The 23,089-nt window shown below is 30.2% G+C and overlaps 1 protein-coding gene across 1 annotated transcript in view; it reads left to right on the top strand.

Moving 5' to 3' along the window:
• LOC118186553 (beta-1,4-galactosyltransferase galt-1-like) overlaps positions 1–22,859 on the top strand; it is a 28,595-nt gene extending 5,736 nt beyond the window's left edge. The window contains exon 2 of the mRNA XM_035356660.2: positions 18,408–22,859. Coding sequence (XP_035212551.1) covers positions 18,408–19,874 — 1,467 coding nt within the window. The 3' untranslated portion in view covers positions 19,875–22,859. The remainder of the gene's footprint in view (positions 1–18,407) is intronic.
• The last annotated feature ends 230 nt before the right edge of the window (positions 22,860–23,089 follow it).

Genomic DNA, 23,089 nt, shown 5'->3' with positions numbered 1-23,089 from the left:
TCTTATTAACATGTCTTCGTGGTGTAATGGTCAGCAGACTCGGCGCGTATTCGAGAGGTGCGAGGTTTGAGTCCCAGCGAGGGCATTGCTCATTTATCATGTTCCCTGCTTCGAAATAACCTTATGTTTCTACAGTGGAGCCTGAAATAAAAAAGTTCCGGCGAGGCCACTGCTCATTTTTCACTTGTCCAGCGTGAAAATAACTTGATGACTCTACATGTTGAATTTGTTTAGAACTTCAAGTAAAGTATCAATTCTGGTTTTTAATTTGAGCCAAAATCTAACATGTTGTCTACATTGATATAAAAGTTTTAAATACTAAAACTGAAAAGTTTTGAATCATAGTTTTTCATTAAAAACTGTTGTAAACTTCAAATAAAGTACTGCCTCCGTTTTCCGTTTTTCTGTTAAAGACTGAAAAACGGAGGTTTTCAGTTTTTAACAGAAAACAAGTGGTACTTTATTTAACAAGAGTTTTGGTCTTCCTATAAAGTACAATTTCCGGTTGTCCAATTTTCACCAAAATCTAATCAATCTTTATATGAATGTAGAATGTTTAAATACGAAAAATGGAATTTTTAATGTAAGTTTTATGGTGGATGAAAGCTTCATCTAAGAGTTATTACGGATGAAAAATGCCTCACACACAGGCAGATGCAGTAAAAACGTATTGTAGAATCCTAATTCGTGCTTATTCACTGAAAACTCGATAGAGTTTGATCCTAGCTATGCATATAGATTGACGGGAGATAATAACAATTCATATGTAGATAAGCAAAGTATGTTTTATTAGAGTTTTAAATTTCAGTTTTGCAGAAATGTTAAAATTTGTAAATGTTTTATCTAAATTTTACTACCCTAAAATATAAACTTCACAATCGGTTAATATCTTTAGAGTTGTCTAATTCTGACAAGCGTTCCTTTCAGCTTCAACTTTGTATGATTCATATTTGATTTCCCTAAAAAAAGGTCTTAATAAGTTAGCAATTTATTAATGGGACCTTCTTTATAGACGTAATGCGTGTAGTCAAAAAGCCTATTTAAAATAATTCGTTTCTTAAGTTTGTTCGAGACGTCTACGACGAGCCGTTGAAGAGACAGACATGTAATTTTTGTTAAATACCTTATGCATCATTTAATATTTTTTGGGTTATTTAGATAAAACTTTAAAGTTATTTGTAATGTTAAAGAAAATTATTTTATTAATTTAAGATACCAATAAAGCCTTAACAGAATATAACAACAGAGACTTCTGATGCAGAAAATTCGTATAAGATTATCTTTCATTCGAATGACATGATATTAAAATATTTCTTTTGGAAAAATATCATTTTACGCGCTTGAGCGTAACATGTCATCCAGAGTAATAGTATTCATAATAGTAAAAATTATATTTAAAATAGTAAAGAAATAAATAATTGTAAAAAATAGTAAAACATTTATATTCGCTTTCACAAAATATTTTATATTAAAATTTAGCTTGATTTTTACTTTTTAACGGTATAACACTTGAGCACATTATGTCAATAAATTGTTATAAATTAGCAGAATGAAAAAAGTCCTTTTTAAAATACCACACTGAGTGCACTAAACTTTGAAGTATGTAGCGATAAAATTCAAGATAAACAGCAAATCTGTCAATTACCTTTCAAGCTGATAATCGGAAATTAATTACAAAGGAGTTTAAATATAATAAAAACACTTTAACTACGTTTGAGATTAGAATGATCATCATTGCAAAATAAATTTTTTTCAGAAATTTTTTTATTTCTGATTATTTTCATGGAAATCTGCGAATCTTATTCTTTATAAAATTGAAAGTCCTATTATTTGATTCGAAAACAGTACATATAAATTATACAATTTCCGGTTGTCCAATTTTCACCAAAATCTAATCAATCTTTATATGAATGTAGAATGTTTAAATACGAAAAATGGAATTTTTAATGTAAGTTTTATGGTGGATGAAAGCTTCATCTAAGAGTTATTACGGATGAAAAATGCCTCACACACAGGCAGATGCAGTAAAAACGTATTGAATTTTTCTGTTAGTTAATATTAAAGTATGTTCTGATATATTAATTAACATTCTTTATTTTGTAATAATAAGAATCATTTTCCATTTTAGTGAAGAAGTATATTTGCAAGTAAATTGCTTTACAAAATAAAATACAAGTTAATTCCATCACAAATAAAGAATAAATTTTTATAAGAAAGATATTCTTATGTAATATAAAGACCAATGATTTTTATCGCACTTGATTTATAAATTCAGAATTACATATAATACTAGCTGGGGTAGCCGGCTTCTCTCATGGAGTTGATATAAGACAGTATGGCAGTTGGAATAAAAGGCTAATTTTTAAAATATAAGAGGTAAAATATTTTATTGAAAACATATTCGAACTATTTACAATACTTGTTTATAAACAACATTTTTCATTTTGTTATATGGGGTATATATCTACAAATGTTTCGAATTTCTTACTCGAGAGCAAGCTACATATGGCTGACCGTGAGAAAACCAGAAGTCTTTGAGAATGATTCCGCAATGTTTTAAAGTTGTCCTTGCGCCTTGTTAATTGTAAAACTATAGAATAATTTGATTGGAAATTGAAGTCTTTAAAATTGAAGCTTCAGTTCAGTAGATATCAGTGGTATTCTGAGAGTAAATGATATGTGTCCTTCCTCCTTTTCAGTCATAGGTTCGGCTTCGATGATGCTATTCGATAGCTGTTGACGACCATTCTTGTTCCGTAATATAGTTAATTGAGGTTTCTGAATAGTGTCATAGCAGATGCAATTTTCAGTCGAAAGCAGTGTAATGGCATTCCTGGTACTTGCAAAGAGTTTAAAAATTCTGTAGTGAAGTTCATAGTTTCTTCAACGTTTACCATTGTGTCAATCGATTTGTATATTCTATCTTCACCTGGAATTTTCTTTTGAATACTAAAGTTAATATCATCAACAATATTATTTTTAGCTGCCAAAACTGCCCTTTGAAATATCCACTCTGGAATGGTATAGTTGTGAACAATGTTTGGATAAATTTGGTCGATGAGTTCGTATTCAGTATTGGCTATGTTGCAGAAATGACTGTTGAGTTGAATGAGGCTGGTCGTTTGGTCAGTAGGCCTTCGCCTATTTGTAAACGTTTTTGAGCAACATGTGCTGTTGTTTCGTCTTTCCATAGTTCAACTCTAATATTTTTTGTTAGTCGCCGTATTTGTATGTGTGGCTAGAGATGCGATTTTTTTAAGCATATATTGATTTTATCTTCTGGTATTGACGTGAGGATAACTGGAAATGTTTGTCGTAGATCTCCTGAGAGTATGAATAGAGCCTCTCCCATCACTTCAGAATTTCCTCGCAAGTTTTGCAATGTTATGACCATGGCTTAGAGAGGTTTTTATGTGCGCTTTCGCCCCAGAAGATAATTGGCGGAGGATGCCAGTGGAAGTGCGACGTTTTAGCACGTATTTCTTGCCAGCAATCAATATAGTAGAAACACTTTTCCGGTGCCACCTGGTGCGTGCAAGTAAATAATTCCGCTAGTGTTGGTCTTTTATTATTTAAAAACGTTTTCCGGTACGTGCAAGTAAATAATTCCCCCCAGTGTTCGTATTTTATCATGAGATTGTGTCGCAATTCTTGATTCTTCAACTCATTCATTTCATTGTTCTTCGGGTTCTTTGCTTCTCACGGTGCTCCTTCTTTGGGAATGTAAACGTGCTTTGCTCTCTTCGACTGTTTCGTTTTTTCGCTGTTCCTTTTGTTTCACCAATTTGCTTCAGAACGGCAAGATCTCCTCCTTTACTTTTGGGCATTCTATAAAATATAAATTAAATCAACTTTTTATTTAGAAATACACTTCGTACACACTTTATTTTTTTATTTTTGAGTCACTGAGATTTTTTATTTTTCAGTCACTGTATCACTTTGATTACTCAAACTTTACTGTTTTTTTTTCACTCACTGCACTTCACTGAGAAGAAACTGATGTTTCGAACCCACTAAGGATCTTGCTTTATATACCCCTACCAATGGGTAGCCTCAGGCATACAAAAAAAAGGCTTCAAATGATACACAATGTTCTAGAACGTTCCACAACATTGGAGAATGTTCTGGAATGTTTCACAATCAGCTGGGATGTTCCAGACTATTCCCGAACATTCCACAACATTCTAGAATGTTTTGGGATTTGTAACAAAAATAAGGACCAAAAAGATATTGTCTTTTTTTAGCTCCTATGGTTTCATTTCTATTGCAAAAATCATTAAGCTTTCATTTTTATTATAAAAATGGCAAACACTGAAGCAATAAATTAATATATTTTGCAAAAATTGAAAATTGTAAAGGACTTTTACGGAAAAATTTATTTTATGCTTTAAAGTTCGTGATAAATATTTGCTTTCATTTTAGTATCCATTAACTTTTCTTGTAATAATTTCCATGACTTTCTCTTTTAAATCTACCGGAAACAGAGCCCCTGATGATTAATGCTACACATTACACACTTTTAAAACTTTTAAAACTGGAAGAGACGAAAATAATCTAAATTATTAACATTCTGCGTCAAAGGGTTTTTTTTTAAAAACTTATGAGCAATGCATATGCCTCTCATTTCGATTACTTAGAGTCTTGTTTTCTTGAACTTATAACAGTTTTCATTACTTTCTTTTCTACATTAACCAGAAACCAGAGAAAAACTTTATCCTACAAAATATCCTAATATTCACTAATATCCTGGACAACAGGAAGATAAACTGTATCTACAATAAAGTTTATTTTTCTATTCACTTATGAAGAGTTTATAATAAATAATCTTAAAGAACTTTAGGATTACGTATTATAAACTCCTTTCATAAAATATGTTTTAATACTATTATTTATGAGCAGTCTAAAATAATTTCTTAATCTGTTTTTCATTTCAATTGTTTAGAATAATTTTCTTGAATTTTAATATTAAACACATCTGCTAGATAAGGAATCATATAAATGTGACAAGTATTAGACTTCCAAAAATTTATTTTGCTGTATTGAATCTGTAATTATTTTCCTGTAAAATCTGACTCAAGTCGCTTTTTGTCAAGAAGAAAAGAAGTCTATTAAAGTCTGTTACTTCAAAATTGACAATTGAAGGCCGCTTTTCTTTCTTTATGGCTTTTTTTTATAACTATAGTAATGATAGCCGCGGGAGATATTCCAACCCTCTAGTTTGTTGAAATCCCTTATTCCCATCTGTACGGAGATGAAAACACATGCTACGGTCGTAAACAAGGCGAGGGTCAATATAGCTTGAAGTAATCATTTTAAAACTTTGCACCATGAAGTTGAGGGAACACTTACTTTTCCATTAAGCTTAAAAAAATTTTTTAAAAAAATAAAAAAACGGGGAAGAAAACTAAACTGCTGCGAATAACATTAGCATTTTTTTAATAATTTTCTTTAAGACTTCTAAAATTTGTTTTTAAAAATTAAGCCTTAACACAGCATTCTGCTTCTCTTATAAATTAAATTTTCTTAATGCTCTTTATTTCTAGTGAAATTCATCTTTTTGTTAGACTGTATCCTTTATCCATGGAATGAATACTTTTTTTATTAATACATTTTCTTAATCTAGGAGACTTGTGTCATAATACATGTTCTCGTAATAAGAAAATTTTTATCAGTATGTAATTAAGCTTTGCACACACATATTTTAAAGAAAGAATGCTCTAGGAATTTAGTTAATTAGTTTTTCATGTATTAATATTTGACAGCGATAGTTTCTACTTAATTTAATATTTCATTCGGTTTGCTCATATCTATTCATCAGATATATATATATATCGTCGTTTTTAGATTAATGTTGCGTCCATTTATACAAATTTCTCGAAATAAAAGACAGGGAATTTCTGAAAACAGTTTTATCACCGTGGCTGGAAGAAATCTCTAAATATAAACTTTTTCTAACTTTTTCACGATCCCTGTAGAGCGAAATGTTAATGAGTAAAATATTCAATACATTTCAACAAGTTCAATACCAAAATTTTCAAATTTTTCAAAATTGGCAGAGATTTGTATAATTAATACTTTCGTATAGACAACTGTAAATATTATATCAACGAATGCTTTTTTACCGAGATGACACCTCGTATCATCTTTCAGACATCAATGTGATACACCATTACGTAAAAGCTTCAGCAATTTTTTTTCGGGGCTCGAATTAAAAAGGTGGACAGCAATACCCAACAATATATTTCTCAAGTAATAATCTGGTATTTAAGAGTCCTTAGATTAGAGAACAAATAAAGGTTGTAGAGTCATTAGGCTATTTTCAAGCAGCAGACGTCAAAAATGTGCAATGCCCTCGCAGGGACTCGAATCTGGACCTGTCGAATACGCGCCGAGTGTACTACCAGGAAGGCATTAGGCATGCTGGAAGGAGATAGAGGATACCCTATGAGGTAAATAAGAAGACAAAGAGATAACTAATTGGAAACGAAATGGGCTTTAGATCACATGTAATTTAAAGGACATTTCATTGCTTTTGCGGCAAAAGCTAACACGAGTACGAAAATTAATTAGATTAATTCATACAACAGGAGATACTTGTTTATCCAGAAGTGTATCTTTAATTATTTTATGAATTTTAAGATTATACAAAAATCTGAACAATTTGAATAACAAATATTTACATCAAAACAGTATGATTTAAAAATAGTATATTTACATAAAAAAATAAGGGCAGGGAATTAGGCAGAAATTTTTTAAATAACATTGACGTCATGTAAAATCATTTGAAAAAGTATTGATATAAGAAAAATAAAAAAATCACTATTTTTTTTATATTCATGTTCCTCACATAATATCAGTGCATATCTCATTTACTTCAGTATGATATTGAGAAATTTCTTATAATGAATGTTTAATTAATTTATTATAAGAATTTTTTTATACTTCAGTGTGATATTGGTAAATTATTTTTTAATACGAAAAGAAAAGGGAAAAACTCTGAAATGAAAGAATTTAAAATACTTTCACATCAGCTGCAACCGAACTTTCTATTAAATTTCAAGTTACTCGAAAATTTAAGCAAAAAGTATACTACGGAAATTTGAAAATTCAAAAATCATTTTAAAACGAAACGAACGAAATAGTACATAAAAAAGGGCATGCGATATCCTCAGCAATATACGCTGTATTTGCTATTTTTATAGCCATTCTAAAATATGTCACTCATGAATATACGGAACCAATAAAAAAATCAATGAATAAAAAATTTATGCATTAATGAAGTTTATTTTTTTAACTTACATTAGTTTTTAGACAGATATTCCTCACAGGATACCCGTGATTTTTTTTCCTGTCAGGAAATATTTGATAAGGTTAACGGCTAAACGACACAATTTTGACTTTTATGAAGATCGCAGATTCATCATTTAGTTTTCTAATCTACAAAACAGGATCTTAATTTTATTCTTCTGTAGATGTAAAAATAGAATGTAAAATATAATGTAAAATGTGTTCAAATGATTAAATGTATTGAAGTGATAAAGAATTTACTTAATAAATGGATATAAAGTAATGGGTAATTAAATTGAAGAAAGAGCTTATGTTTACACTTGCAAGAAGGCGATAACAATTGGTAAACAATTTATGTTAAGATGCAATTTAATTTTAATAAAATTTCAACTAAGTCGCTCGTCCCATGTACACGTATGGTGCATGTAAATAGTAAGTACAGGACACCCGTTATTTGAAATCTTGCATTTGGAAAGCATAGATAATCTTCAGTGATTCTTATTCACGTACTTCACATTTGGGGCTCGAACTAAAAAGATGGACAGCAATACGCAACAAATCTTAGATGGAGCGGATAGATTTCATCTGAGTCTTTTCCATCTTTCTTTTTTGATTTTAGTTTCTAAGCGGAATGTAAGCAATTAAAGGCCTTCTTCGCCTGTACTGTTGTGAACGCTAAATATGCTGATATGGATATGTATAAGTTATCTTTTAGTTAGCACATTGAATGAGTTATATGAGATTTCACGTTCGATTTCGAATGAGAAAAAAAAATTATTCCTCTATATAAAGCAAGATAAATATCATATTTATTCTCGTAGTCCTCTCTTCTGGCTTTTTAGCACAAGATTCTGACAACTTTTAAGTGTTCACATAATTTTCTCCTTTCTGAAGACCTTCAGAGAACGAACTCCCCTAAATTTTAAAATATATTTGTCCACGTAGTAATTATTGAAGCAATAATAGTAAAGAGCTTCAAGGAAATGGAGGTACCTAATGTTCTTGGTGCTGTAGATCATTGCATGTGGAAAGACATACTAAACGGTGACGGAGACGATGACAAAAGTGACGACATCGATGTCTGGTAAGCTGCAGCAGACGACAAAGGCTACACTTCCAGCAGCATTAAAATTAGCTGTGCACAACAATAACAGCGGGCGAGATTCAAGATCCAAAGAAGCAGGAATAAAAATATTTTATCAGATAATATATAAAATTGTTATGTTTTCTTGTTAGAAAGAAGGCTTCCTTTAAATAAATAATATTGTGATAGTTACTGGCATTATATTCATGAATAATTTTCATTTATTTCGTTATTACTTTAATAGTGTCATTCAGAAATGAAATTGTTCGCATAATTTTCCCTTCTCGATTTTCATAAAATTAGTATCAAAAGGGGAAAAATTCTCGAGTAAAAACGATATTTTTCTTTTCTGGCACCTGAATTAAAGATAGTTAGTTGCTATCGACGTAAGATTGCATGACCAATCCTGCCTCCTGCCATCTCCAGGATTCGTTTAATTTAGTTCAATCAGGAGTCCTTACATATGTTGCTATGAAGAAACGATTAATACATCGCTCAATCAATTTGAAGTTTCCATGTCCAACTATGCCATTTCGTTTCTATGTACTTTTCTGAATCTTTATAATTACAGTGTGACTGCACATTTTCAAAATAAAATTCAGAATTTACCACATTACAAATAACAATAAAGGCAGTTTTATGTCATTCACGTTTCCTCTTTCAATGGCTAAATAATTCTCAATAATACAACAACCTTTTTTTATTAACATATACACATATTTAGACAGTTTAGTTTCTCTGCCTGTTCAATTCAAAAATTTATATATATGTTTTTTATTATTTCCCTCTACCAATTTTCTTAAAAACTTTTACACATACGCATTTGCAAACAAAGATGATATTCACAATTTTTTAAAAACATTAGAGTTGAATTTTTCTTCTGAATTAAACTAATTATCGCAGAATTTTGATTTTTGCACCATAGGGCAGAACACTACATTATGATCCAAATAGAGGCCTTTTCAAATTTTTGCTAAGATTTATCGAATTTTGGTAGCTTTTCTTTTAAATGTTCAACTGTTTTAGCTATCATGAAGTTGCTAGCAGTAATTAATATTTAAATTAAAATATTTCATTATGCATTGTTACTTACTTTAAGATTTTAAGTGACATAAAGTAAGTTTCCTGAATTAAAAAAATTTATTCTTATGTCGTTTGATAGATAAAAAACCCTGAAAGAAAATTAACTTCACTCGTGCTTCATTGCTGTGTCGATCAGCAGAAAAACATTTATTACGTTCAGAAAAGGTTTTTTTTTTTGGGGGGGGGGTGTTGTTATTTATCTCCTATTCCAGAGATTAAAAAGTATAAAATAACGCATATACACATAGCATTTACATTACACAGTTTTAATTAAATGCACTAAAGAGGAAAAAATAACCTTCATAATATATTTGTTCGTATGCGAATAAATGTAAAATCATCGGGCACAGATATATGGAATGTATTTTGATGAAACATAATTTCAGGTGTTAGAATATAATTAATAGAAATGATAGTATAAAAATTATAAATATGAGAATGATCACACTCAATTCGGTTAAATTTTACTTCTACTATTTGACTAAAATTCTACAATTATTAGAAACTTCATGATGTTGTTTTCAATCGCCTAAATCTAACACTGTTATATGTAGCTAAAATAATTAGCTTTTAATGCATTTTATTGGAACCATGTAATTTAAAAAGTTTTTATGCATTTTATATATCCGTGACTGATATATCCGTGAATGATACAAAAACATAAAATATATCTTACTAAACTACGCTTCATTATTACTATTAAGTTCAATTTTCTAAGAATATGTTAATTATGTTTAATATCCCGTTTGCAAAATATTTAGCAAAGAAGTAAGGTAAATAAATTAAATGAAAATTAACCTTAAACTTATAAGTATTTTAACAAGGAAAGCAATGCAATTTCTATGATAAGCAGGAATATATAACTTGAGAAATCAGAATCCGTAAAATTGGTAGTTTGATTACAAGGTGGAATGATTATTTTGAGATTTGTTCAATAGAAATTTTCAATGAAAAAAATTTATAAGAATGTCAAAACGCTAGTAGAATAGGCACTGCCGAGATTCGAACTCACGACCTCCTGTTTACTAGACAGGTGCTTTATCCAAGTAAGCCACGGCACCACACGTTCATTCCTTATTTTAGAAAAGCAATCGTAACTACTTCATTCCCACACATTTATTCAAAATTAGGAATCGCTGGTTTAAATATACACATTAGAAAGACACAAAAACCTGTCTTTTTTGGAATAGTTTCAACTTCAAAGTTGGAAACATTTTTAATTGTTTTGAAAAATAGCTTTTAAAAGTATACCAGAATACTCATGTTGGGAATTTCAAATAGCAATAACTAGTCTCTTTTAAACGTATATGGATACACCTGCAATTGAAGAGAGTGTCAATTGACATAAGTACATAAAATAGACTGAACAGCAAAATATGGTTACATGGTTTTTGTTAATATATTATAATTTTAGCACTTTCACGACTTCACACAGTGCATTCTTAATCACCTGAAAATAGAACATTTAAATTCACTGCCAACCACAAAAAACAAATTTCCTTATCACTGTTTGAGGAATAATAATATAAAAATTAAACAAAGTGAAAAGTTACAAAACTTAATCAGTATATAAAAATAATAAGTAAAAATATAGAAATTAATTAAAAACAGAAAGTAATTAAATAGCCACTACACACTTTTTATCTTTGAAAAGTATCAAGCAATAATTTTGAATGAAAAAAATTATGATTAAAATGTTCCTCTTTGCCAGATAAATAATAGCATTAACAGATAAATAACATTCTAGATTTGAATGATGCATTAGGGAATTAGGGAAAAACAACTTTAGGAGCTTATCATTATTTTAACAACGTAAAAGTATTCATTTTGACATTTGTCATTTAAATTTTTTGTATTGTAATGAGAATTTTCTAATATTTTTAAGAGATTAAGGAAATTAAAGTATTAATTTTTTACTCAGAGACCAAGTGAGTTCTAAAACACGTTTCAATAATCATTTTATGTGGTCGGCAAAAATTTTCTCCTCATTTTGGGAATCAAATTTCGTGATTATTTAGGTTGCACCTATGCCTATGAATATGAAAAATTGATTTTGCATGCAAAGACTAAAAAATGGATACTGAAAAATGTACATTAATATCTATGTTATTATTTAGAATAACTAGATTTGAGATATAGTTGCCAAAGAAGAACTTAAATATAAAATTTACTTTTTTTATTTCCCTGTTGAATCTCCTAGACTGTTCCGTAATTAGAGCGACTAAGAATATTAGGTAATTGTAACATCACATTTTTAGATCTTTATCTATGTTCCTTTCTTATACGCTCAGGTGCATTGCTCACTCAATCAAGTAATAGAAAAAATCTGAAATGAAAGATTAGTCTATTTTTTCAGCACGCTGCTCTTTAGCACATGCTCTTTGTTTCAAAAAATAGTAACAACTGCGATTTCAGATAAAAAAAGTTTTTCGTTTTGTTTGCGAAAGCAGCTGAAGACAAGATGCATTTATGATCTATTATATCTTATACGAATTTATATATTTTATTCCATATACAGAATAATTTAAATAAGTTAATAAAATTAAAAATTCCGTGATAAACAGATTTTAATGAATTCTAGATTTGAATGATGCAGAAAGAGGCAATGAATTCAAAACAAAATAAACGCATTTCCTAAAATGGCACACGAGTAAATTATTTTAGTTTTCGTATTACTTTAAATTATCGCACCATTTCTCTCCCAATATATGAAAATGAAAATTTTTTATGTAACTTGATATTTATGCTTTCTTATAAGAATGCCATAACCATACGTGAGCAGTTATTCATATTAGCTATTCATATTAGCGAAGGTCACAATACAATCATATTGTAATCTAAAAATGTCTTTTGGCACAGGGTAATTACTCCTACAATACCGTTTGATGTGTACTATAGTTAATTAACTACAGAATAGTGTAAACATTACGAAAGTTATGGTAGCTTTGGTTAGATATTCAATATATTGATGCGAAATATATATTTTGGCATGAGTACCTTATGCTGGCTTCACCCACACTGTATAATTAAATGTGGATCGGAATACTCAGCTGCAATTCCGTACCTTTAGAGATTTTACCAAATTTTTAGGGCTACTGGAGTTAAACTTGTGTTCATTTATCATCATGAGTAATTTCAAGTGATTCTGGTCTTAAAGAGCCTCATTTTTACGTCATGTTATGCTAGAGGTAACATCCATTCTGTGAGTTTCGAAACATAATTCGTGATAACTTCGGAATACATTTGACTCATATGAAATTGAACTGAATATCGCCTATAATTTATGCAGTCATTCTAGAGATACTATTCCAAAAAACAGCAATGCAAATGGCTCTTTAATAATGACTAAGCTCCACGCGTAAAGGAATGGTTAAGACCACTGAAGCTAGTAATTTGATAAAGCTCGAACCTATGCGAACAGGATTTGTCGTATGAGTATTTTTCCTCCTCGCGATTTTCCCCATGTGTAACACTAATAAGAAACAGTATTCCTTAGAAAGTTGGCTGCGAAGAATAAGTAGAAAGTTGATTACGAAGAATAAGATGAAACTTGGCTACGAAGATATCTCCCTTAAGCATATAGCCCTCTTGTTGTTTACCATATTCAAATTACTTAACCTAACCTAACTTTGGAAATGATTGTCTATTTTGGTGATGTTAAATATGTTTATACAAAATACTCTCTGGCGTAAGCCTATACACCGTATCCACAACAATTAGCTGTAGGTATTTAGTTCCAAATACAAAATATTTTAATTGACGCAAAGAATCATGTTTTCTTACTTTTTAATTTAAAAATTATCAGTTTTATATAAAATGCGAAGTTAAACTTTTTATATGTTCCTCCGGTTCTTGTACGTACATTTAGAAAAATTTTGTAATCGTGTTAAAAGGTAAAAGATAAAAAAGTTTGATTCCGTACGACAAAAACTAACCACATTATTTTGATTTTAAAAATTCTGAATTATATTCAGTGGCCGTACAAACTGAAGAGTGAAATGTGTGCAAGAATAAAATGTCGTTTGCAAAAAGATTTCAGAATTTAAGAGATTACGTGACAGGTAGTCCTATGAAGGTTGAAAGAATTATTGCTATACAGATTGCGAAAAATATTGATTAATAAATTTTTTTCAAAACGGAGATTTTATTCATAGAATCTTATAGAATTCGGATTCTAGAAAACACTGGCAGGCCTCAGTGTGGGCGCGTAGCCAACTCGTTATATTATTTACACTAATTACAAAGAACAAATAGTTGTACTTTAATAAATTTGTATACGATTGTTAAACAGGTACAAAATTTTCTTAAATATAAATACGCAAAGGAACGTACAAAAATTTAGATGCCGTAAAATTTACAAAATTGATATCTTTAAATATCTGATGTGGATACCAAATGACTTCCTTGTACGCCCTAGAACTTCATTAGCTTTTCATATTGCTCATTCAATTAATTCGGTTTTCACTTCGTGGCAAGGCAAAAAAATACATAAAAATTCTAAACACCGTCATTAAAAATTATAAAATACAGAAAAACCTAAAACACCAAACAGTGTTTAAAAAAATTATAACGAATGTTAGAGTTTCTACGCAAAAACAAACAATTTGGTCAGCGACAGATTTTTCAGAATGAAGGACAGATTTTTCAGTGCTCAAAATTGAAATTTTACCTTTGGTCCCACTCGGCAAAAATACACTGCTGATTTAATTTACTATTCTGCTAAGAGCTTCAAATATAAACGACTGGCGGCCTCGTTAGGCTTAGCTCCACTTAAACAACTTTTAAAGTTCTGATAACCTGAACGGAAACATAAGAACATAATTCAACAACTTTTAAAGCAAACAATGCACAATTTTCAATATATAACAATAGAAATCTGAACTCACCGAGCCGGGTAACAGAGTGCATATAACATATGCATACCCACCCACTTTGTTATCTTTTGGTGACCGACTGCAACTAAAAAGGGAGATGCACAACTACATGTTATAGCTGTCCAATATGCAGAATTTCAACGTTTTTGAGTTATGCAAGATACATGGATATGTACGTACAGTGATCACGAGAAAAAATCGCTTCTGAACCCATTTTAAATCCCTTTTACAGTCAGCTTTGGAAAAAAGAGTCCTTTATTCTGTTCGTAAGTACTGATGTCACACAAAAACGTTGTTCAAATGGATTAGAGAGCTGTCAAAATGGATATTTTCGTTGAAATATGATACCGGAAATTAGTCTGGATTACAATACTTCCTTTACTTCGCACAAGGGAGTATAAATGTCCAAACTTGAATCTTTGCGTCATTTGAATAATTTTTTTGTGTGGAAGTATATTTCTACGACATAGGCTGCGAAAATAAAAACCGAGTTTCTATTTTTGTGGACAGAGTACGTATTTTATATCCATACTCATATGTTTAAAAGTAATTATTTGGCTTATTTTGAATTTGAGCCCACCAGCGGCAGAGCGGTAAAGTCGCTGAACACTGGTAGTTCAGTCCGAGTTCCGTATCCTGCGAACGGGCTGGCTGCATGGGCGTTTTCGTTGTTTTCCCCCATGTGTAATGTATATACGAGCCAGTTTCTCTTGGAAAGTCCTCCACGAATGCATTCCTCCCTTTAGGCAGATAGCCCTCGAGGCTTTGCCATAATCACACACACCTACACCTATTTTGAATTTGTGTAACTTATAGATATTGATACATAATGAGGACAATTGGCAGAATATTCATTTAATTTAGCACTACTATACTTTTTTTGGTATAGGAATCTAAAAGGTCTAGAATAGGCAATAATAATAATAAGCAATGAAGCCAAACTCGAAAATCTGATTAACTGGGTACTTTAGAAAATGCCAATAAGTGCGCTTCAGGAAAAAAAATTATCGCTCCCAGCTCTGTAGAAAATCGAAGTTTGCTACGTGAAGACCGATAAATAGATAGAACCAATCCTTTCTGGCATTTATTTCTAAATAAACAATATTTGTTTCATATAAAAATAATGCAAAGTTTAGATAGGAAAACTAAATTGTCAAAAAACGTTGTTGTTACTCATGCTCTTAATCTGAAACAGTTAAGTAATTATTATTTTCAAGAATATTTTAAATTGCATGTAGCTAAAAGACTGGTGAAGGAAAGAAAATGCAGCATATGTTTGAAAATAAGATCCCAACACGTATTACAAGACCTTCGTTGCATTTTAGAGAAAAATGTAAGAAATAAATGAATATATGAAGAAAAAAATGTATGAAATAAATATTTGATAAGGGCGTGTTTCCGTTTAGAATTAATTTGATTCTTATCAGAATGAATGATACATAAACCGCCGAATTAAATAGAATATTTTACTACGGCGGGGGAAGAGAAACTATTCAAAAGAAATTGTTTTTTATTTGCTTACGGGCATATCAGTGAAAACAGTATATAGTGGCCAAAACTGAAATCACTCAGTAAGACGTAGCTGTTGTAATTAGCGTTAGTGTAGTAGTTTATAATTGTATATGGTAATTGTGTGAGTAATTTATTTAATCTTTTAACGGTATAATTATATAGTATGGTAGTTAAACTACTTTTTCCAGTCCTGCAATTTCATTTATAAAAATACCCTTTATAAAACTCTAGCAAATTTAAGTAAAAAATATAGCAAAAAATAGAATATTATTTTGGAGTATATACAATAATTCCCGCTTGTTTAGAATTTTCAACTTTATACCTGTTTTGTAATCAATCGTTTACTTCAAATCGCATCTTATTAAAGCTGAAATTTTCCTGCACATTGTAGAGTCATCAGGAATTTTTTGATATCAGAAAACGTAAAAACTGAGCAATGCTCTCACCGAAATGTGAACCTGGACCTCTCGAATACACGCCGAGTGTGCTAACAGTTACACCACGAAGGTATGCAGAAAGGACGGAGAAAATACCTTATATACTTCCTCTTGTAAAAGGCGACTAGGGATTAGGGGACTCATTCGCCAAATTCTGGTGGTGAAGAATCATCATCCACCACCTTTTTTTAGTTCAGGCGCCACTGTAGAGATATTAGGTTGTTTTGAAGTTTATGTTTTTTATGTGAAAAATATGCAGCAACTGAGAAAGAAGGTGCAATTTAATCTTCTAATCTATAGCCCTGTAGATTTATTTACAATAAGCCGATTCATGTTTATTATTAGTTAATTTTTAATCTCATCGAATAATTTGACTTTGTGGATAGTGTTCAGAGTAAATATAGGAAATTAGAGAGAAATTAAGAACTTAAAATTTTACAATTAACATAAAACTTACTTTAACTTAAACCTTACAATTTGTGTCATGAAATTTTATTTATTAAATGCAAAATGTGATTAAATAACTGTTTTCTTTTGCTTCATGAAAATTCAGTCATAAACTAATTTATAAGGTTTGACAGGTTTTCAAACTCGGTTTTAAAAAGTGGTTTTTAAAGTCATTTTCTCACATTCGAAAACCGGTTTAAAGAATTGATATTATTATGTAAAAATTCATTTTAAACATATTTGATTTGTTATTCATTCTATGAAACTGGTAGCAAAATTTCAGTCTGAATCTAGAAACTGACATAGTTGCAGCAACAAATGATGGATATGCTGTTATGAAAAAATTTGGCAAATAATCATCTATAATTAATCAACTGTGCTATTCACACGCTATCCACTTAGCAGTTACTGATGTGTTATACAAATATAGAGAAATGGCTGAAGCTGAAGCCGAAATAAATGTTTCAAGTGAGGAATCGGAAGATGAAGACGAATACGAATATTACGATTATGAAGCTTCTTTTTATTATGTTTGTAACTGAGAACATTCTATTTTTATTTTGTCTTACAATTACAAACAATCAGTTTCACAAATTAGAAAAACGTGTACGTTATTTAGAAAATTTCCAGTAAGAAAAAGTATTCTTCAAAATTATATCAAAAAAGAAAAAGGAAAGGAATTAAATTTAATTCTTGATTGCAAAACAAGGTGGAATAGTATGGATGACATGACTGGAAGGTTTCTGGCAGTAAAAGAATGCGTTGTTTTAGCATTGAATGATATTGGTTCTTCTTATATGTGGAATGAAGCTCAATATCCTAAACTTTTAGAACTTCACAAAGTCTTGGAACCGATTCTTCTAGCAGCAGAAGGCTTAGGGCGACGAGATGCCAAATTACTAATAAGTGAATGTATATTGAATTTATGTTAAATGAACTAAAAAATTTGAACACTGAAGTAATTTTGAAATTATGTACTTTAGAAGAACGAATTCAAGAAAGAGGACAAGTAGAATTACCAACTCTTTTGCTGTATTTGCAAAATCCACAAAACATTTCTAGTCGAGCGAAGAAATCTAGTGCACTTTCTTTAGCTTCAAAAATAGAAATTAGTTACTTGGAAAGATATTGTCTGGAATATTTCCAAATTCTGATGTGGAAACCGATTCTGATGAAGAGCAAATCGAAGAAACTATTCATCAGAGTAATTTTTTTTTTTAAAACAAGCCATGGAAAAATCAATTCATAAGTTTCTTGAAGACCCCTAAGAAAAACTTAGAAATCCAACAGCCCTGAAAGCTGAATTTTCCTAATTTGAGGCAATGAATAAAAGAACAAAAAACTTAGATTTGTTATTTGATACCCTGATAACTACAAAACCAAGCTCACTAGCTAGGGAACGAGTATTTTCAGTTTAAGGCAATACTGTGTCCAAAATAAGAACGAGACTTAGCCCACCGTTGAGCAAATATTTTATGTTTTTTAAAATCCTGTTTTCTTGGAGAAATTAAAATTAGTGAAAATAATATAAATATTATTTGAAATTTTTGTTTTTGAGTTTTCGTTGTGTAAGTAATATGTATATGTAATCCTTAATTTTTTTTAATACAACTGTGCTGCAAATTAGTGTATTCTATTAATAAATTCATACATGACTAATAATATAATACCGGTTTATTTCAGGCTACTGAATATGAAGGCTGGTCATCAAAAGGATTTCACGGAAACAAGATCCATTGTATATTTCATCATTCTATTGGTCAATGCCTTATCTCAAGGCTTACCTGTCTTTGTTTTCTCGTCGTGGTTACTTTCATCATTTGTCTAACTCAAGAATTCACTTTTATGTTCACTTTCAGAAGTTATATGACAACTACGACAATGCCAAAAGACTTTGCTACGAATAATTCTAAACGGAAACTACATGAGCCTAAATTGTGGGCTAGCGATATCAGTAGTAACGAAATAAATGATTGGCGAAAAATTACTGAAGAAATTTACGTGTACTCTGCTTACTGGGAGTCGCGATTAGGAAATGCATCCTTCGTTAGAATAATAGGCGGTGCTAAAATAGTAGGAGAGAATTTAAATAACTTAAAATGTTTATTTCTGAAAAGTAAAATTCATGGTATTTATAAGGAAATTCCTTCTACGTACGAAGTTTTAATAGAACACCATAAAAAACCATGTAAAGCTGTTTACATAATGTGTTCTTCATATAACGAAAAACCACCAGCTTTTGTTGCTTTAGTACCAAATATGTGGAATAGCACATGGAGGACTAAACCTCAATGGATTGCTGTAAATCTGTTAAAAGGGAATAAAGAACCTTCAGGTATAGGAGTTTGTGTTAGACCACTTTTTAACTACACAGACGTTTTCCGTGTAGTTGAATTCATCGCTTTCTATGAAGCTCTTGGTGTTACTCATTTCACTTTCTACAGGTACGAAATTGCAAATGATATCAACAGATTAATAGAAGAAGCCCGAAATGCTAATTATTCCTTGGAAATTTTGCCTTGGAGCTTACCGCAAGAACTGAGTAGTATGTGGGCTTTAGGACAGATGGCAAGCATTAATGATTGCATTTATCGCCAGATGCAGTCATTGGCTTATGTAGTTGTTGTTGACTTGGATGAGTTTATTACCCCAAGACATGCAATAACTCTGCAACAGCTTTTATCATCACATGATATCCCAGAAAAGAAATCAGCAAGTTTTGTCTTCAGGAGTTGCGTCTTTTGTATAGAGTACGAAAGGGATATTTTCCCTGATGAAATACCTCCATTTATAACTCAAACAAGCATTCGAAGAGAAAGTACTATTTATCCTTTTCTTGTACGCACAAAATATGTCGTGAAACCACGCAGGATGGTGACTTCCGGAGTGCATCACGTCTGGGAGTTACTACCCGGATGGGAGGAACGCTTGATCCCTGCCAGCCACGTTCTTGTTCATCATTATAGAGCACAACTGTGTACAGAAGGAAGGAAGAAGCTTAAAAAGGGAGAGGTTGATGTTATGGCTAGGAAATACTTAAATCAGATGTTACGTTCAAAAATTGTATCTGTTTGGAAACGTAAATTCTGCACAAAGACCCCAATGCATGTAAATTTCTCAACACAGGCACTGAAACAGACAAGAAAATGAAGAATATATGTTTTTAAAAATATGCTCAACTGAGCAAACGGAACAAACAATGTAGTCGATATATTTAATATTATGCATAAGCTGATTTACGCACATACAATCTATGAAAGAATGAAGATATAGATATATATGAACTCCTAGAAATTCAAAGAGTTGCTTAGTTAAAATTTCAATAATTTAACTTTTAATATTTCTCTGTATGTATATGAGCATTTATTTATTATTGTGCATTTATTTATCGAGCATACATTTTGTGCATATGTAACTTTATCGCAGAAAGGTAAAATGTGATTTTTAAGAATAATGTTCCTTCTCGACTTGCATGAAATTTGTTTCAACTTAGTTAACAAGAATTTTTACCAGTACTAAAATATCATTATGTATTTTTATTCTGTATATAATTGTTGGATGACAAATATGTCAAGTCTTTTTGTAAAAACTGAAATTTATGTTACATTTAACAAGGATATATGTAAAAGAACTTAATATAAAATATACAGACATTTTAAATACACAGAATACACAAAATTCAAAGAATATATTCAGAATAAGCAAAATATATGTAAAGCACTTAATAAATAAATAATTTTATTTAATACATTTATGCATGTTTTAAGGAAACGCGTTGATAAAATAATTTCTGACCTAATATTGCTCTAAAAATTTAATTTTAAATGCTATAAATGAAAACAAGAAATATAAATCTTTTAGTAATTGAAGACCGTATATTAGTTTTGGAAAAGAATATTTATACTCATTGACCTGCATAATAATCTGAAAGATGCACAGGTTTTGCCAGAGTCCTGAATGTTACACATAAATTTAGTTTTTACATTCTTTAACATAGTGCAAGCTTCTTCTTCAACATTATTCATGTTACGATCAAACTTTTACTAACACTAAATTTATATTATGCTTTATTAAAATCTTTAAGAACTATTTCATGACATCAAATTTCACATGAAACAGTTGTAAAAAATGCTAACAGTATGTTAAATATTTTTACTGCACTGTTGAGAAATTTTCGTAGTATTTTTGCTGCCAATGTTGATTTTTTTTTTGCTCTTCTAGTTATACTTTAAAACAAAGCGATTGTATGTAACCAGTCTGCTGACAAAGAAACATAAGCAATATTTTAAGATCTTCTTAAATCTGCTATTCATCGTCATTGTTCTTTATACGGGGGGGGATTAATTTCAAATGTTCTTCATTTTTTTGGAGATCTGCAGAAAGATTTGTGTATGTACAAAAGCATACTTTTATACTTATTCTGAAATGCAATTAAAAATTAAATATTTGTATTGAAATCTGCAACAATTACTCAATCTCTGACTATTATAAATGACTATGACTGTTATTCGTTCATCAAAATTCCTTTACAGTTAATTTAAATTACTTGCTTTAATTGCAGTAAACACAAAAATTAAAAAATGTATAAAAATGCATTTATAAATAAATAAATAACAATAATACACAGATTTTTTAATAAAATTAGCATTTGACACAAAATTTCTAATGACGTATTCAGCAGTCAAAATGATGTTAATAGACAGTTATGTCTTTAAAAGTAAAACGTTTATGTTCTACACTGCGCAGGAAAAAAAAAAAAAAAAAAAAAAGAGGAACAGTTCCTATATCTGCCGTTCTACTAGGAAGATTGACAAAATTCAAATTGCGTTTTTCATGTCTCGAAAGCGCGATTTAGGATATATATTAGATTTATATATAGCGTTGTTCTAGCATAGGTATTTTGACACAAAAGCGGAATGACTTTTCCTGAAATAACATAATAATTTTTTTCCATATTTCCGTTCTACGACTCAAATTATGTATAGATATTAAAATTTGTAAAATATAGTACGAAATTTATGGCGAAATTCAAAAATTTATCTCGGCGCAATTTTTTCTATTTGCCAAGAATAATTCACTTGGCGAACTTCTTAATATAGGGCAACCAATTTTAATTTCCCTTCCCCTTTACCAGGCAGGGAAAAAGGCACATCTTTCCTGCCTTTTTACATTGTGCATGACCAGTAAAAAAGTCACGTCGTTCCTACTTTCAAGTAATTTTAGCAAAGTGTCTAAACACGAAACAAACAAATATCTAATGTCTAAACAAATATGCCAAATTTCAAAACGCGCCAGTATATAAATTCGCGTTACCTTCGGAATAAAAATCTGAATAAAAAACTGTAATTTTTTGCAATTATACTTAGAAATACGTCTGCTTTAAGATGATGGTAAATTTTTTATAGATTATAATTCAAAAATTGTTTCGAAAAATTTATAACAATTATTTAAAAATAAAAATTTTAAAAATAAATCATAAAAAATGGGTGAACTTATTTTGGAACGAACTTGAATTTCGAAATGTGAAAGGAAGAATCAGATAAGTTTAATAAAAAAGGAGAGATTAATAAATATATACCAAACTCAATTAACATTGAGGAGCTAAAATTTTGAGAGCTAATTTTTTAAAAACTACTCGTGCAATTTTTACAAAACTTGGTAGTTTGGCGAAATTTGAGTCGTAGAATTGAACTATGGAAAAACATTATGGAAATACGGAAAAAAATGGTAAGTTATTTTAGAAAAATTCCGATTTTGTGTCAAAATACCTATATTAGAACAATGCTATATATAAATCTAATACATAAATAGAAGTCACGCTTTCGAGAGATGAAAAACGCAAGTTGAATTTCGTCAATCGGCCCAGTAGGGTAAAGGGAGATGTAAAATTACCCCCCCCCCCGGTATACCTTATTATTGTATTAACTTTGCGAGAATTCAAAGTTTAAGAGCAAATTTAAATATCGATATAGCTATATTATGTATTATTTACCTTTAAACGTTCTATAAAATAATTTTGTCAATTCTACTACTCTTGTGTAATATTTGAAACAAAGCCAGGATTATTTTACGGAAAATTATATTGTAATTGTTTCATTTCAGTCATATAATAAAATACTGTGATTGGTGCTGCCATCTATTGGTATTTAATAACATTTATCTAAATTTTGTGAAGTTTCCATCACTATGGTAAATAAAACTCCGAGATTATTTGATACGAATTTAATATTATAACCGCATAAATTCAGATTTCGGTGCTTTATTCAATATGTGGTTTTCAGTTTAACTCAAAATTCAACCGTATGACTCCCATGATCAGAGTTTATCTTCTCAGTACGTTTTCTTGAAATATTTGTAAGCTCTTT

The sequence above is a fragment of the Stegodyphus dumicola genome, chromosome 6 (assembly GCF_044657685.1).
Source record: "Stegodyphus dumicola isolate Sdum_Otavi_A_Nest chromosome 6, ASM4465768v1".
Taxonomy (NCBI): Eukaryota; Metazoa; Arthropoda; class Arachnida; order Araneae; family Eresidae; genus Stegodyphus; species Stegodyphus dumicola.
The sequence above is the reverse complement of the archived record's forward strand: the minus strand, read 5'-3'. Positions and strand labels throughout refer to the sequence as shown.